This window comes from Lycium barbarum, chromosome 8 (assembly GCF_019175385.1).
Source record: "Lycium barbarum isolate Lr01 chromosome 8, ASM1917538v2, whole genome shotgun sequence".
NCBI classification, from domain to species: Eukaryota; Viridiplantae; Streptophyta; class Magnoliopsida; order Solanales; family Solanaceae; genus Lycium; species Lycium barbarum.
This window is the reverse complement of record NC_083344.1, coordinates 133,274,074-133,291,809: the sequence shown is the minus strand read 5'-3', so window position 1 is coordinate 133,291,809 and position 17,736 is coordinate 133,274,074. Positions and strand designations below refer to the sequence as shown.

Below are 17,736 nucleotides of genomic sequence, written 5' to 3'. Positions count from 1 at the left end.
ATTTAAATGAAGAAATACTATTTTTTAATTTTTGGTAAATATTCTCGATTTAGCTCATTTTACTTGTCATGTTGTTTTTTGCATGGTTGTTTAAGAAAACGTCGATTAGAATTATAATTTGACAAATTTACTTATTCATTATTTGATCTCAATTTGATATATTTTTTTTACGACATGAATGTCTTTTCACATTTATTAGAGTAAGAATAAAAATGAAAAAGTAATCAAATTCTAGCTTATTTTAAAATATAAATATTTTAAGTATATTTATTTTAGTAAACATAACAAATAAAAAACCATACAATTTTCTTTCTTTTTTTATATTAGCCTGAGATCTAATCTAAATATTGAATTGTTGTATTTGCTCCCACTAATGAATTGATACGCATGTGGCAATGAATCCATCATTATTGACTTAATGCGATACTTTGGAAATTACATGAATATTGTTTGATAAATATTTTAAGTATATTTATTTTAGTAAACATAACAAATAAAAAACCATACAATTTTCTTTCTTTTTTTATATTAGCCTGAGATCTAATCTAAATATTGAACTGTTGTATTTGCACCCACTAATGGATTGATACGCACGTGGCAATGAATCCATCATTATTGACTTAATGAGATACTTTGGAAATTACATGAATATTCATGTAATTTCCAAAGTATCTCATTAAGTCAATAATGATGGATTCATTGCCACGTGCGTATTAGTAGCAAACACTAATATAATAAAGTTTTAAATACGGAGCACAAACTACAATGTTATATTAATCGTGTTTTGAACATGGTATTCCATATTGACAAAATCAAGCAATATATTAAAAAAAAAAAAAAAAAAAAGTGAATCCCATATTAAAAAACAAACAATGTCAAAAAAAAAAGTGCAAAACAAAATTGTGGGCCCCATAATTCAAATATATATATAGTGCAAATTAATATGCATAAAAATAGTGAAAATTAATAATGTCAAAAAAAAAAAGTGCACCCCATATTAAAAAATCAAACAATATTCATGTAATTTCCAAAGTATCTCATTAGGTCAATAATGATGGATTCATTGCCACGTGCGTATTCGTAGCAAACGCTAATATAATAAAGTTTTAAATACGGAGCACAAACTACAATATTATATTAATCGTGTTTTGAACAGAGTATCCCATATTGACAAAATCAAGCAATATATTAAAAAAAAAAGTGAATCCCATATTAAAAAAATAATAAAATTTTAGATACGGAGCACAAATTACAATGTTATATCAATCGTGTTTTGAACATAGTATATATATATATATATATATATATATATATATATATATATATATATATATATATATATATATATATATATATATATATATATTATATGCATAAAAATAATGCAAACTAATAATGTCTAAAAAGGTGGGCCCCATACTAAACAACACCAAGCAATATAAAAAATAAAAAATAAAAGAAATTATATAAAGCATGGGTTTAGACCCATGCTTCGTCGTCCGTTATCCCTTAAAAAAAAGGGTGGCCCCATACTAAATAACACCGAGCAATAAAAAAAAGGAAGAAAAAAAAGTGAAACTCACCATCTCCAAACTCATGCGAAAAAAAAAAAGTGGACCCTATATTATCAAAATCAAGCAATATCAAAAAAAAAAAAAAAAAAAGTGAACCCCATATTAAAAAAAATATATAATGTTAAAAAAAAAAGTGATGGCTTTGTATTCGTAGCAAACACTAATATAATAAAGTTTTAGATACGGAGCACAAACTACAATGTTATATTAATCGTGTTTTGAACATAGTATATGTATATATATTATATGCATAAAAATAGTACAAACTAATAATGTAAAAAAAAAAACGCGCACCCATAAAGGGTGGACCTCATACTAAACAACATCAAGCGATATAAAAAAATTTAAAAAAAATAAAAAAAGTGGAACCCACCATCTCCAAACTTACTGAAAAAAAAATGGACCCCATATTAACAAAATCAAACAATATCAAAAAAAAAAGTGAACCCCATATTAAAAAAAAAATAATATAAAAAAAAAAGTGCAGACTTTGTATCCAGAGTAAACACTAATATACTAAAGTTTTAGATACGGAGTACAAACTACAATGTTATATTAATCGTGTTTTGAACATAGTGTATATATATGCATAAAAATAGTGCAAATTAATAATGTCCAAAATGAAAAGTGCACTTCATATTAAAAAATCAAACAATATTCATATAATTTTCAAAGTATCCCATTAAGTCAATAATGATGGATTTATTGCCACATGCGTATCAATCCATTAGTTGGAGCAAATACAACAGTTCAATATTTAGATTAGATCTCAGGCTAATATAAAAAAAATTGTATGGTTTTTTATTTGTTATGTTTACTAAAATAAATATACTTAAAATATTTATATTTTAAAATAAGATAGAATTTGATTACTTTTTCTTTTTTATTCTTACTCTAATAAATGTGAAAAGAGATTCATGTCGTAAAAAAATATATCAAATAATAAATAAGGTAAATTAGTCAAATTATAATTCTAATCGACGTTTTCATAAAAAACCATGCAAAAGACAACATGACAAGTAAAATGAGCTAAACCGAGAATATTTACCAAAAATTAAAAAATAGTATTTCTTCATTTAAATAGAAAATCAATTTCTACTTTGTTTCATTTTAAACATGTAAAATTAATTTAATAATTTGAATTAGAATTATCCAAATCAAAATTTGATTGAAAAATAAAAAGTATTTTACATTTTTAAATTAATCGAATTAAAATTGAAAGTATCAACTGATGCTTAAATATTGCTATTGTTTTATCTCAAAGAGAGGAAAATAGTTTCCTTTTAAACAAGTCATCTCTTTTAAAAAATATTAATAAATTTTTACCGATTTTGTATTCGTAGCAAACACGAATATAATAAAGTTTTAGATACGAAGCACAAATTACAATGTTATATTAATCGTGTTTTGAACATAGTATATATATATATATATATATATATATATTATCACTATCTAAACACAACTACACATATAGAGATATATTATAATCTAAAGTGTTGGGCCCGTGCTGCCGTCTAGTAACTATATAGAAGAGCCGGTTGGCTACTTTTTCCTCATCAGTACATTAAAAAAAAAAAAAGTGGAACCCACCATCTCCAAAGTCATGGAAAAAAAAAATGAGCCCATATTAACAAAATCAAGCAATTTTTAAAAAAAAGTGAATGTCATATTAAAAAAATAAACAATGTCAAAAAAAAGTGCATCCAATATTAAAAATCAAACAATATTTATGTAATTTTCAAAGTATCTCATTAAATCAATAATGATGGATTCATTGCCACATGCGTATCAACCCAATAGTGGGAGCAAATGAAATTATTGTACAGTAAAAAAACATAGACTCCATATTATTGCTTTTCTTCAAAAGGTTAAGTAACCAAACCATATAATTTTTTTTTTATATTAGCCTGAGATGTAATCTAGATATTGAACTGTTGTATTTGCTATTCCGCCATGTTATTTATTTGTTATGTTTACTGAAATAAATTTACTGAAAATACTTATATTTTACTACTATATAGGAGAGCCGGTTTATAAGTAAGATCATCGTCCGTCCTTTGGTCCCACTTTTTTATTTAAGGGCAAAAAAATCATTTGTGGTCCCGCCCACTTTTTAATTTAAGGGAAAAAAAATGACATTTTATATTTTATATTACCAACTCTTCTAAAAAGTAGATAGAAATACTTTATTATATTTCTATTTTTCTACTATATAGAAGCATCGGTTTACCCATGCTTCGTCGTCAGTCATTCTTAAAAAAAAATAAGGTGGACCCCATACTAAAAACACCAAGCAATATTTAAAAAAAAAAAGGGAAAAAAAAGTGGACCCCACCATCTCCAAACTCATAAACAAAAAGTGGACCCACCCTCTCCAAACTCATGAAAAAAAAAAGTAAACCCCATATTAAAAAAACAAGCAATGTCAAAAAAAAAAAAAAAAAAACGTTCACCCGTATATTAAAAAATCAAACAATATTCATGTAATTCCCAAAGTATCCCCATCAAGTCAATAGTAGTGGATTCATTGCCATATGCATATCAACCCATTAGTGGAAGCAAATGAAATTATTGCAGAGCAAAAAACATGGACCCCATATTATTGCTTTTCTTCAAAAGGCTAAGTAGTCAAATACATATAATTTCCTTTCTTTTCTTATATTAGCCTGATATCTAATCTAGATATTTAACTGCTGTATTTGCTATTCCGCCATGTCATTTATTTGTTATGTTTACTAAAATAAATATACTTAAAATATTTATATTTTAAAATAAGATAGAACTTAATAACTTTTTCATTTTTATTCTTACTCTAATAAATGTGAAAAGAGATTAATATCAAATGAAGATCAAATAATAAATAAGATAAATTAGTCAAATTATAATTCTAATTGACGTTTCCTTAAAAAATCATGCAAAAACAACATGACAAGTAAAATGAGCTAAACTGAGATCATTTACCAAAAATTAAAAAACAGTATTTCTTCGTTTAAATAGAAAATCAATTTCTACTTTGTTTCATTTTAAAGATGTAAAATTAATTTAATAATTTGAATTAGAATTATCCAAATCAATATTTGATAAAAAATAATAAGTATTTTACACCTTTAAATGCATCAAATTAAAATTGAAAGTATTAACTGATGCTTAAATATTGCTATTATTTTATCTCAAAGAGAGGAAAATAGTTTCCTTTTAAATAAGTCTTCTCTTTTAAAAAGTATTAATAAATTTTTGCCGACTTTGTATTCATAGCAAACACGAATATAATAAAGTTTTAGATACGGAGCACAAACTACAATATTATATTAATCGTGTTTTGAACATGGTGTATATATATATATATATTATCACTATTCAAACACAATTACTTACACATAAATACACTATAATTCAAAGTGTTGGGCCTGTACGCAGCACGTGCATAGGCCATCTAGTATTAATAAGAGACAATGGCACATAACAAAGACAAATAACGGCACATAACAAAGACAAATAATATACTTTTACGACATGACTGATGTTTGGGGTTAACGAAGACATGACTGAAAAACCTCAAGCTTCTATTTCATGAAATGGCGTGGGGTTATTTTTTTAGGCAGTGAGAGTACATAATGTTTTTCGAAATGAGAGTAATGTACTTAAATTTGAATAGTTATCCTAAGAATTTCTTTTTTAAAAATGAATGCAGAATACAAGTCTTCACATATCACCTCTATCACTAAATTATTAATTTATATTTTTACGTTAATATATGATTTAATCATGATAAGATAGCATTGTTTGATATAGGCAGAAGGGTCTAGGACCCCCCGAACTTGTCGATTTTTATTTAATGTACATTTAAACTTTACGTTGGCCTAATTACCGCCCTCAACTTGAAAATAAGATAGTCTGGACCCCCCTAGACGCTGATGTGACAAAGAGTGTGGATACACTCTCTTTTAGGCACGTGGATGGGTGAAAAATAAAAAAATCAGCTTCCAAATGACGTATTTTTCAACTATTAATTGCCACATAATCAATATAATGATTTTATTTGATCCAATTGTATTTCTTATTGTTTTTTCTTAATATACATTGCATATTTTATCCAAATTGTGTTTTTTTCTTTTTCGATATGATGATTATTTATTTTAGCTATGTATTTTTTTTCATTTTTCGGATCCAAATCTAAATAACTTAGTTGAAAGTTTCAACTTGAAATTCTATTTATTTTATTCAAATAAAAATAAGGTTTAGCAAAAGTAATGAAGTTTAGACGATGTATTTTTTGCAAAAGTATTGTGTATTTTTCTTTTCATGCAAGTACTATTTATTTCAACTGTGCATTATTTTTTTCGGGTCAAATTCATAAAATATTTGATTAATATTTTATTTGATTTCTTTTTTAGATTCAATGATTATTTGTTCTTACTGTGTATTTCTTCTTTTCCTGGCCAAATATATAAAAATAACTTGATTAGAATATCATTATCTTTCGGCAAATAAAAAAAATTATAGTCAAAATATTTTCAAGTTCTTTTTTTACAGATTTGGCTCGACAAAGATGATTCAAATAATTGTTAAAATTAAAAAGTAAAAAATATATATTTTATCCTTTAAAAAATGCCACATGGACAAAAACCTCCATGGGTTGTCAGCGTCTAGGGGGTCGTGCTTATCATATTTTCAAGTTTAAGGGTAATTAGGCCAACGTAAAATTTAAGTGTATACTGAATAAAAATCGATAAGTTGAGGGTCCTAGACCCTTCTGCCTTTGATATAAACGAGGGACAAATAATTTTTTTAGCATCTCCAATCAAATAAACGTAACACTTTTCTTTAAATTAAGTTGAATATGTCTAGGCTCCAATTATTGCTGTTACCAAAGTACTTAGCAAGATTATTTCAGATGGGACAAAAAATTTAAACCTTCTAAACAAGGGAATCGTTCTAATATATTCCCCTCTTTTCTTTTGTCTGAATAAATATGCTCAATTCTATTTTTTATATTTATATGTGCACTAATCAATCAACAATTTCAACTTTAAACTAATAAAAGTGTGAATACATGAATCCTTAGTACTCATTTATTCCTAAATCCTAACCCACTCAGGGGTGAATGTATTGTCCAAATTATGGTGCACGTAAATTCATAATCTTTTTGCAAAACTAAACTGCAGCATTAATTTATTAATGCTAGAGTACCTGGTAATCACTGAATGGTTTACAACTTCTTTTTGGTTGTGTCTGACCAAAAAGAGGACAAAAAAGGTTGCATGTTAGCTCTCAGGTGTAACAGAAGCTCTAAAACTGTTGATAAATAAAGCCAAAAACTTTACAAGAAAAAGGGGGCCAGTGATAAATTGTACTAGTGCAGTTGATGAAACCAAGGGCTGATTTTTCTTGAATTTCTTCTCTGGTAATGGTCTTGGATATCCATTTTTATACATAGGATTCTGGGTCTACTTGTGTATTCAATATTAATATTTATACTACTTTCTGTATCTGTTTTCTCCTGAAATTGAGTTTCAGTTTCTGGGTTTTTGTTCTCTTGTGGGTGAATGTTGCTGCATGCAAGCTAATGGATTCTGACTGATTCTTCCATTTACTGGTATGATGTTCTCCACCATTTCTTGGACTTGATCTGTTTTCTGTTTCCCCCCCCCCCCCCCCCCCCCCCCCCTTTTTTTCCTATATGTTGCCATTCCCAAATCTCTCCTTCTGAATCTCTGTTGCATGGCTTTTATGGTAGGGAGTGATAAATTTTCTTTTTTTCTGTGGGGTTCTCGTGGAACAAATGTCCTTCGTTGTGAATCATTGGGCTTTGCACATTTTCAAGATTAGAACTTTAGTTCTTTTTGCAGTGAATAAAGGGTTTTGAAATTGATTCCTGGATTGGTTGATTGCTTGTTGTGAATCATTGGGCTTTGTGAACTTCGTTCTTCTTAAGGTGAATAAAGGGGTTTGAAATTGATTTCTGGATTGGTTGATTGCTAGCTGTGAATCATGGGGCTTTGCATTTCAAGATTAGGACTTTAGCTTTTGGTGTGGTGAATAGAGGGGTTTGAAATTGATTTCTGGATTGGTTGATTGATCAGTTGAGTGGGAGTATATATTAAGTACTGGTGAATGGTAACTCGTGGGATGGGATCTCAGGGGGGTGGTGGGGGTGTAAAAGAAGCAAAGCCAAATGCTTTGGCTAGGCAAGGATCACTGTACAAGCTCACTCTTGATGAAGTTCGAAATCAATTGGGGAATTGTGGGAAACCACTCAATAGCATGAATCTTGATGAGTTTGTTAAAACTGTATGGACTATTGAGGCTAGCCAAGAACTAGGGGGAAATGATTACGTGGCAGTGGAGCACGGGGCTTCTCTGCAGCGACAATCAAGCATTACTATGTCCAGGGATCTCAGCAAGAAGACTGTCGATGAGGTGTGGCAAGATATTCAGCAGGGGGTAAAAATAGATAGCGTTGATAAGAGAAGCCAGGAGAGGCAACTTACTTTAGGTGAGATAACTCTGGAGGATTTCTTGGTCAAGGCTGGAGTTATTGCTGAATCGACCCAAGGCAAGAGAATTTCTGGTTTAGTTTCAGGGGTTGATTCAATGTCGTTGACGCAACAAGCTCAGTGGCCACATTATCAAACCCCGCCAATGCATCAGGCACCAGAACAGCAGCAGAATATTCTACCAGCTTTTATGCCAGGCCATCCAGTTCAACAGCCTTTACCTCTTGTTGCTAACCCAATTATCGATGCACCTTATCATGAAACTCAGGTGGCTATGTCTCCATCGCATTTAATGGGAACATTATCAGACACACAAACATCTGGAAGAAAGCGAGTTGCTCCAGATGATGTGATCGAAAAGGGTGTCGAAAGGAGGCAGAAGAGGATGATTAAAAATAGGGAATCTGCAGCTCGGTCACGAGCAAGAAAGCAGGTGATTTTAATTATTTTGCATATCTTTTGGATGTACTTTATCATCTCTGTGCCAGTGAAATTTTACTCTTCTGATTGACAGGCTTACACCCAGGAATTAGAGAACAAGGTTTCACGGCTTGAAGAGGAGAATGAAAGACTTAAGCGACAGAAGGTAGGATTTGCAAATTAAAATAAATCATGCATGATTCAGCACTCATTTGCATTTCTTCTAAAGATATTCGAGGTATGTCATAATTACATCTTTCCTGTCATTAGCATGATTTTGCAATGGCAATGTGCACTAAGTAAGCCACAACCTTAACACGTGAGGAAACATATAGGCAAATTTGTCGGTGCGATATCATTTTCTTCATACAGTTGTAGATTCTCTTTGATTCTCTGTGGAAGAATCTCTCACTGAATCTGGTCTATCGATTGTTGAAAGTTGCTCTCTAAGTTCATTGGCTAAATCTTTAATTGGACGTGATATTTTCCTTCACAGTGAAACAAAATGTTTTAAATCATTTATAGACAGAAGGAATACTTGGTGATTCATGCCTTCTCCTTTTGTTTCATTTTTTTCCCTTAAGATGGTTAATCAATCAGCATAGCCTTTATATTAACAAGTGGTTGTTGTCTTGTGATGAAAGTATGTCAAAGTTACTGTAGGTGTGAAAAAAAAAAGATCTTCATTAGACTTCTAAAATGTTTTCATTATCTAATCATTTTATTGAATTTCCCATTACCTAGTTGAAATGATATGAAGGCCATTGAGAAGAGGAGCTGTCTTCAATCTATTTTTTCTCTGCAATACAAATGGTTTTCTCATTCGTATTTTCTATTTTATTTTGTTGTTGTCCATGAGGCTTTAAGCTAATTCTCTGTTTAATGATACATTTAGTGAGTTGGGAGAATCAGAAAGTAAAAGCACCTACTAGTTTTGTAACTGCAAGTTTGATGTTGCTCTGTGAAAGTATTGACTAGGAAAAACACTATTGGCTGCTAAAAGATCCAGCCAGAAAGTTCAACTTTTTTAAGCTAAATATCCAGCTACACTCTAAGATATGGTTCTAGATTGCAGTTATTGTTAGTTTCTTAAGTATCCAGTATAAGTAGAAGGTCGGGTTAAATTTTTCCCTTTGGAGTTCCCATTGATTTAAAGAGGGCAATTGATGAGGTTGATGAGTGAAGAACTTCACACACTTAACTTCTTCTTTTGTTTAGTCCTTCAGGCAAAGTTCTAGGCTTTACCTCATCTTCCACCTGAAGTGCACTTTATGCTTTATTTAGACCAAAATGGTACATGAAACTGATAGATGTAAGGACCCCTCTTTACTTGGGCTATCCATCTCTTGCAGCTTGCTGCACTTCAAATCTATCTCTGTATTATGGGTAAAATTGAAAACACTTTCTTAAACTTATAAATAATTACGAGGATCATCCGAACAATTAACTTTGTGAATCTCATTGGATTGTTTCCTTGTATATTATTGCGATGCAGATTCACAAAAGAGAAAATAAGCAACCACAGAAAAGAGAAAAACTTACCTTCTGACTCTCAATGTATTTATGCTTTTGGTTTGGCTATAGGAATTCCTAACCAAATAGAACTAGCCCCATATCATGCCAAATAAAGAAATGCTTTGGATATTTAAAATACTTGGTCATTCAAAGACTCATTACTTAGTTACATAAACTTGTCGGATGTGTAGGTAAGACTTATGCTTGGCCATGCCAACTTTTTAGTTTGTGTTAATTTGGATTGTGTTTACTCCTTCAAATGCTTCTGAATAAGTCACAAGTGCTGACATGGCAAACTGCAAATGTCATTATCTCAAATAGCAAAGTAGTTTTTTTTGTAGTCGAGTTGTCTCTTGACAATTTTCAGAGGTAGTTGCCTCCCTTCAGTTCCTATGAGGGTCAGCACTCGGCATTCACTTTCAGAGTTAACCTGTTTAATATGGTTTTATCTGCAGGAGATTGAGAATATTTTACCAAGTGTTCCACCTCCAGAGCCTAAGTATCAGCTCCGCAGAACAAGTTCAGGCCCTATCTGAGATAACTTCATGTATATGAATGGTGCTTTTTAATGTCATTGAAAATTTCAACAGCTACTAGTGCTTCTTTCTCAACATACTTGTTCAGGAGACTGCCTTGGTAACCTCTCCAAGTGATTCATAGTCGATGTGTACTCCCCCTCATATGTAATGTGTCCTTGTATGTGAAGTTTAATAGTTTGGGAACTGAAAACATGGTTTTGGTAGTTTTTTTTCACAGTTTATGTGTCTAGAAAATGAGAGACATATATAGTTTAGGGTCATCGTTTAGTAGATACGAAGGCCATAAAACAGCCTGGACTCGGTCTCCGTTTAAGAATCAAGTGACTCATTTTCTTCTTTCCCCATTCTTTTCCTTGTGTGATTTTGACTGCTTTTGCTTCATTTAACTTAAAATACTCGAATACGCCACTGCTTTGCTGAATCAAACTTGGGATAGTTTAACCATGAGATTCTAAAAAATGGAGGTTCCCTATTAATGCATATTGTTTTGACTCCATAAATGTAAATGGTTGTTGAATTGGCTGGCAGAGCTTATGTTTTTTAGATATTACAATCATTTGACTTCCAATTGCTTCATTTGCTCCAAATACTGCTACCTTTTTTTTTTCTTTCGAGAGGTTAAATCATAAATTGCTTGCTTTCATTCGACAGCAACAGAACATCAAGCAATGATCTCATCACGAAAAAAAAGACTTTTAAAAAGTACTAATTTACATAACAAAAGCACACTTTGTTAAGTAGGAGTATTATTTTCTTACTATTTAATCCCTATGCAAGATCATCCATGCACAGTTCCTTTGTCCCATTATATTCGACAAGTTGGATTAGTTTTACATACACCCTTTCATCATATAACACATAATGATTTTAATTTGTGTAAATATTAGTCTAAAAAAGGGGAAAGGCTTTGAAAATAGATGCAAATGCAAAAATTGCAACTACTATACGAGCAAAATCTTTGAACATGCACATTTGCTAAATTTCAAGAGTTCAAAAAACTGCTTTCATATGTAAAGGCTGCAGAGGACGGGCAAGCTGTATCCTGTAGAGATATACCTGAGCTTACATCTTTTTGTCATAAAACACAAAACAAAAAAAAAAAAAAACGAAAGAAAGAAAGAAGGCCAATGGATAACATATATGCCTTATGTACATAGTGTGTCCTGATCTACACTAGCTAAACTAATTCACACCCTTTAAAACCTTTATCTTGAAAGCCTGGCAAGAAAAGGCCCAGCTCGATGTGGACGCATTAAACTTCAGTTACCTTATTGGAGTAACCATGAGAATATAACAATGGAAACCTATAGATCTTTCCATACATTAAAGTCAGTTGTTGAGCCATTGTAGTTTACTATACTATCCTGGCACCCCATGAAGTAAGTAGTTTGCACAGGATCAACATTTACTAGAGCATGAGCAGTTCCAAGGGGGCTGACTGCAACAGCAACTTCATCTGCACCAACTATTACTTCCGCGTAACCTTTTTTTACCGCATCATTTTCCACCTGTAAAAGAGTTAGCGAATCAAGAGAAGGAGGGGTATATATAACCAACTTGCAACCCTAACCCATAAGAAAGGAAAGGAAAGCATGACTACTCATTCAAAAAAACAATTCTAAAGGAAAACATGATTACTCATTCAAAAGGACAATTCTATGGGAAATGTAATAGTAATAGATGAGATGATTTAATAGCTATAGTTGGTTTTTCTTTTGAAAAGTAGCTATAATTGTTTATTTAATCTTCATTTCCCTTTCATTTGATTCAGAAATAATGAATAAGCAGCAAATCATGCTTTGGAAGTTTTAGAGGAGCTAGCTGCAAAAATTGACACATTGAACACTTCCAAAGCATGAGCAGAATGCTTGCTTCAATGGTGAGTAAAGAGAGACTATAAATATAGAGAACCCCAAAAATTGGATGAAGGAAATAGAAAAGAGGGTGGGAAGGATTAGAGACATAAAACCAATCACCCACACTCATGGTCTTCAAAATGTATCTTAGGTACTGAAAAATGTAATTACAAAAAGCAAATGATTATGGCTTACTGGGAACAAATAAACTTGAGCAAGTTTTTGCTAGACTACGAAGATCTTGAAGAACTTGAAAGAAAGCTTGATTATGGCTTAGGGTTGACTTCAAGAAATACACCCCATCAGAATAAGTCACTTCCACGAGTGTAACTTTGGCATACAAAGTAATGTGCAAGGTCTGACAGTGTTTCCTTTACTTGAAAACATGGGAAAACTACAAAAATACACTGGACTAGTGACAGCATCTAAAATGTAAGATTCCTGAAGAGCCTGCGGAGCAGACAGTTTGTTTGACACATTTGTACTAAATTCATTTCCTAATCATTGCACAGTTCATCCAAAAGCAATTATAAGCAAGATACTTATCTCTTCTACCCCAGGTAAATACATCGCGTTGCAGGGACTACAATGGAATCAAATTCATTTATGTAACACCAACATTTCAAATTTCTTCATGTTTCTGGATTATGTGCAACTGAAAAATATGTTTCCCTACAGATAAACTGATAAACATAGTAAATGGAAGGATCTAAAGTAACTCACCAATTATTAAGATAGGTAGAATTGTAAAAGCATTTGAAATTACAAAGAGGAAAAACATACCCGGAATACTGTCTTAGCTCCCCAAATAACAAATGTCTCATTGCATGTGTGGTGTCTGTGGTTGCCTCTAAGACCACCAGATCTGATCTCACCCAAATGAACTGAAGCACAACTTGCTGCCCCACCTGCAGCAAGTATAACTTCCCTCTGTCAATAGGAGAATCAATTGAAGAATGACAAATAAAATTGGTTAAAATCATCTTCTTCTTTACCTTTTTTAGAAAGAATTGTTTAAATTCATCTTGCAGTTAAGTAATAACTTAAATCAGGGTAAAAGGGAAAGGAAACACCATCTACTTTCCCCTCTGTACTCCAATTCTGAACTTTCACATTTTCATAATTTTTTAACATTACAACAACTACAACTGCTATACGTTAATCCCAAACTAGTTGGAGTAAGCTACACGGATCTTCTATATCTAGTCCTCTATTTGGATCCTTTCATTCGAATACCCAAAAATTTCTCCTTTAAAGCAAATTGGGGGTTCTCTAAGACTAAAGAATTTCTGAATCTCACACTAAACAAATATACCTTAATCCCGACTAGTTTGTATTTCCTGCATGCGTTCTTTGCTTTTATAACATTTTGTTCTTCGCTAAGCCCGCATGGACTCCAAGAAATTATAGGTCTTTTATGCATTAATTAGAGAGAGAAAGACAAAGAGAGAACGAAGCTTCCTAAATCAAGGGCAAGATAAAATATCATCGTTTGGGAGTTGTGAAGGTCGAGATGTGCTAACAAGTTTGGCAATGAAAAACCTTCAGTTCTGAGGTCTAAAAGCTTAATTACATTTAACATTGTGCAAATTATGAAAGCTCACTTCAAAGGGGTTGCAGTGGGGAACACTTGGGAGGACATATGCAAGTTGTTTAACCTCAAACTAGTGGAAATATGCTACAAAAGAGTGTTATGGATGAAGCCATCTATCCCTTTCGTCAAAGTCAACAGTGATGGAAGCTGCATAAATGGCAATTGTGGAGGAGGAGAAGTAGTGAGGGACTCTACTGGAAAAACTTTGATGGCATACAGCCTTCCACTTGGCCAAGGAAATAGCAACAGGGCGGAGGCTCATGCTTTATTGTTTGGACTGCAATGGTGTATAGAGCAGGGTATGTCGTTCATTGTGGGAGAAACTGACTCTTTACTCATACAGAAGTGCACTCAAGGAGACTGGACAGTTCCATGGAGAATTGCTGAAACAATCTCAAATATCCAAAGGCTGATTCAAGGGAGAGGAATTACCATTCAACATTGCTTTCGGGAAGCCAATCAAGTTGCGGACAAGCTAGCTTCTTTAAGTCATCAACTACAAGAGACACACATCTACACTAGTTTTGATACAATGCCAAGACAAATCAAAGGTTTACTTAACATCAACAGATGGCAACTACCAACCTTCCAAGTCAGGAGAAAAAGACCGTGTGTGCTTAGAGTGGAGCCACCATGACCTTTTTAGCTTTATTACCACTATAGGTTGGAACTGATGTTGTTTTTAGTCTCATTTTCCTCAAATTAGTAAGGACTGATTGCTTGCATCAGATCCACAAGGTAATCTAGAGGGCCAGGCTATCCCCTCCCTCTACAAACTGTAACTTTCTGGAAAATTGGTAATAAAATTGTTAAAAAAAAAAAAAAAAAAAAAGAGAGCAACCACCCACGCTTATCTTTGGTAACAATGGAAGAGGAAGCTCAGATCCTCACATGATTAGCCTCCTGATCTTTACAAGAAAATCAATTCGAGACTTGCACATTTCCTTAAATTTCTGACACTTGTATTTTGCACAATCAATCAACTAAGCTTTTTTTCTTTTTCTTTTTCCAAATAGGTAATAGTCTGGCTAGGCTATATAAATCCTTAATATCCATTTCACTTCAGAAGAAGCTATGTATATTATCAGTTAAAAAAAAATAAAAAAATAAACTTTAGTTGCCGTCTGGGTGTTTCTAACTAGTTGCCTGACCAAAAATGCTCAGTTTTCCTTGTTGCTTTTGATGACTCTTTATCAGTTCAGCCGATGAGAAATAACCCAAGTTCTGTTTTTTTGGTGGTTGCTACCAAGACTATATTTTTATGCCCATCAAAGGACCTGGAGATGCTAATCCACAAAATACATATCTTCAGGCATTAACATAATTTTAAGAAAGAAAGAGAAAGTGAAACCTGAAATGGCAGAATCAAGAGCTAGGGAAATGGGGTTGAGCAACCATCCACGTTTGTCTTTGGCAATAGAAGCAGAGGAAGCTGGAAACCTCACAAGATTAGCTTTTTCATCTTCTTGAAACGACTCTCCAGCAGATTGAACCACCTTGGCATGCCACTCTTCTCTCTGAGGGGTAGAAGTACGTTGGAATCTCAGGGAAACCCACGTGAGGAAAAGGAAGAGAGAAAGGAGAAAAGGGAAAGCATGGGGTTTCTTTAGGAAAGATTTGAGAGAGTTCATCAATGTTGAGATTTGGCTCTGATTCTGAAATGGGTTTGTGGCGGTGGAGATTGGGAGTTGGGGGTGGTTGTGGTTACCCGAAGGGGAAAATGATGTCCTTCTTGGATTTGCCATCTCTCTCTCACACACTCTCACCTTTTTGTTATTATTTTGTACATTATTCTCTTCTATGTCTGGCCTGAAGAATGAGCAGTCGAGTTTCCCTACTACTACTTTGAATTTTGCACCTGTCTTTTCAATTCTTTTCCCATAATAATGTACTACATTTTTGCCTGAACAAACTCTGTTAGGGTCGTTTGGTACACGGTATTAGCTGGGATATCTCAATATTAATTGTGAGATTAATTTTGGTATCATATTTGACAGAAGGTATAAATTTATACTGGAATAAATTTATATCTAGTACCAAATAAAATATAAAGTCTATCTCAAACTTAAAGATGAGATATCCATCTTATCATTTTAATCCTGAGATTATTTTATCCATCTCCTAGATGGGATAAATTAGTCCCAAGAGATATAATTTTATCTACTTACCAAACGACCACTAGTGTATAATTCTTTTTAGGCTTAATGCATATGCGGCCCCCTAAACTTCCCCTATTTTGGCACCTCATTATTTCTCCTGAACTCATCCTTAAATGTGTCTATCAAACCCATTAAATCTGATTTTTATTAGAAGCAGAAATTAAATTAGGGAAATGAAGGTGGAGAAATATTTTAGACATGCGGTAAGCTACTCTTTAGGTCATGGATGTGTCGGTTTCTGCTGGTTCTGTGTTACACCCCGTACTTTCAAAGAAGCACTTATTAAATTTGAACGTAAGTATGTTGAGCTATGGCTAAGTAAAGCAACTTTAGATTATGAGGAACGAAGCATTATTAAGTATATTGTATGAGTAAAGGATGAATTACGATCTCGTAAGTCGTAACCGGGAAGGACAACCTTGGAACCAAAGGACATGACTATTTTCAAGTATGATTAATGATAAATGTCATGTATGGAGAGTTTCGGAAGGTTCCGGGACCAAGCAAATCGAAGAAAATAAGTTTGTCGACAATTTGGACATTGACAGAATTTTGGGTCAACTTTGGAGGGGTATATCTATTAGTAAATTAGGATTTTTAAGGTGTTTCAAAAGCTTAAAATGAAGTTCGTCGAGTCTAGTTTCCAACGCAATAAACCGCTCGTCGATATGACATTGGAGTAAAGAATTATGGACGTTACAAGTTAGGCTGACAGAGCAGAAACGCGCGCTACAGTAACCGAATTGCTACAGTAGCCGCGCTGCTACAATACTACTACAATATCTGCTACAGTACTCGAACCGACTTTAGAACCTTGTAAAAGAGGTTTTACCCCTCATTTTTCATCCAAACACCTCTCAAAATATCCCAAAATCTCTAGAATAATCCCCCAACTTCCATCCATAGAATTTTAGCCCAAATTAAGTGAAATCTTCGGATTTAAGTCCGAACAGCGTATAGTTGTGATTATAAAATCGTATAGCGACGAGTTTTGGCTCAAGTTCAAGGGGAAAAATTAAGATATTGCAATATTAACGGGAGTAAGGTATGAATCTCTTCTTATTAATGTTAGTTTCGGTTTATTTACGGATATAAAGTTGTTAAATAGTCGTATAACGAGTTGGTTAGTTGTGGAACTTGGAAAACATCGTGTGGGATGTTTATGGAACATGATGGTGTTGGAAATGATGTTGTTGATGTTGGTATTGTTGTTGGTTGCTGGATTGTGATTTCGGGCTAGGCATATAAACAGGGGAGATGTTACTCGAATTTCGGCAGATTTTAAATGGATTTTAATTAAAGGCATGAGATAAGTGTATGATGGTATGCCTAAAAATAGTATGAATGGTCTTATATGTAGATTACGAGACTACGGACGATCATAACTAGATTGCAAGACAAGAGGTAAGTTGGAAAATTGGAAAGTAAGCTTTCAGGTATGTTAAGGCTAAACCTTTCTTTCTTAAGGCATGATTCCTTTGTTGTGAACCTATATATGACATCTTCAATAACCTCGTTTCTAAAAGTACCAAAGCTTACAGTTCCCGATGTTCTTGTGATATCCTTGAGCTTGTTTCAT

At 32.8% G+C, this 17,736-nt stretch overlaps 2 protein-coding genes across 7 annotated transcripts; one reads left to right on the top strand and one right to left on the bottom strand.

The window, feature by feature from the left end:
- Window positions 1-6,637: 6,637 nt before the first annotated feature.
- On the top strand, window positions 6,638-10,886 carry LOC132607606 (ABSCISIC ACID-INSENSITIVE 5-like protein 2). Of its 4 annotated transcripts, none has more exons than XM_060321677.1 (5): window positions 6,638-6,981; window positions 7,141-7,173; window positions 7,315-8,507; window positions 8,589-8,660; window positions 10,465-10,886. In XM_060321677.1, the coding sequence occupies exons 3-5, from the start codon at window positions 7,692-7,694 to the stop codon at window positions 10,543-10,545; spliced, it is 969 nt and encodes a 322-aa protein (XP_060177660.1). In that variant the 5' UTR covers window positions 6,638-6,981; window positions 7,141-7,173; window positions 7,315-7,691; the 3' UTR covers window positions 10,546-10,886. The 4 variants fall into 4 exon arrangements, with proteins under 4 accessions (XP_060177660.1, XP_060177661.1, XP_060177659.1 ...); XM_060321678.1 differs by having other exon boundaries at window positions 7,095-7,173; window positions 7,427-8,507; XM_060321676.1 differs by having other exon boundaries at window positions 7,095-7,173.
- A 633-nt stretch (window positions 10,887-11,519) lies between these two features.
- On the bottom strand, window positions 11,520-15,850 carry LOC132607605 (uncharacterized). 3 transcript variants are annotated; one of them, XM_060321673.1, is made up of 3 exons: window positions 15,350-15,841; window positions 13,188-13,312; window positions 11,520-12,056 (listed from the first exon to the last, which is right to left on the bottom strand). In XM_060321673.1, exons 1-3 carry the CDS (start codon window positions 15,741-15,743, stop codon window positions 11,853-11,855), a joined length of 723 nt encoding a protein of 240 aa, XP_060177656.1. In that variant the 5' UTR covers window positions 15,744-15,841; the 3' UTR covers window positions 11,520-11,852. The 3 variants fall into 3 exon arrangements, with proteins under 3 accessions (XP_060177656.1, XP_060177657.1, XP_060177658.1); XM_060321674.1 differs by lacking the exon at window positions 11,520-12,056 and adding an exon at window positions 12,063-13,087 and having other exon boundaries at window positions 15,350-15,850; XM_060321675.1 differs by lacking the exon at window positions 11,520-12,056 and adding an exon at window positions 12,063-13,076 and having other exon boundaries at window positions 15,350-15,849.
- Window positions 15,851-17,736: the final 1,886 nt, after the last annotated feature.

Coding starts and splice junctions, on each gene's coding strand:
- LOC132607605 (XM_060321673.1), bottom strand. CDS start 15,743: ATGGCAAATCCAAGAAGGACATCATTTTCCCCTTCGGGTAACCACAAC. Junction 13,313..15,349: donor TCTTGATTCTGCCATTTCAG/GTTTCACTTTCT, acceptor TACTTGCTGCAG/GTGGGGCAGCAAGTTGTGCT. Junction 12,057..13,187: donor GAGCTAAGACAGTATTCCGG/GTATGTTTTTCC, acceptor ACTCTTTTACAG/GTGGAAAATGATGCGGTAAA.
- LOC132607606 (XM_060321680.1), top strand. CDS start 7,692: ATGGTAACTCGTGGGATGGGATCTCAGGGGGGTGGTGGGGGTGTAAAA. Junction 8,508..8,588: donor GGTCACGAGCAAGAAAGCAG/GTGATTTTAATT, acceptor TCTGATTGACAG/GCTTACACCCAGGAATTAGA. Junction 8,661..10,464: donor AAAGACTTAAGCGACAGAAG/GTAGGATTTGCA, acceptor TTTTATCTGCAG/GAGATTGAGAATATTTTACC.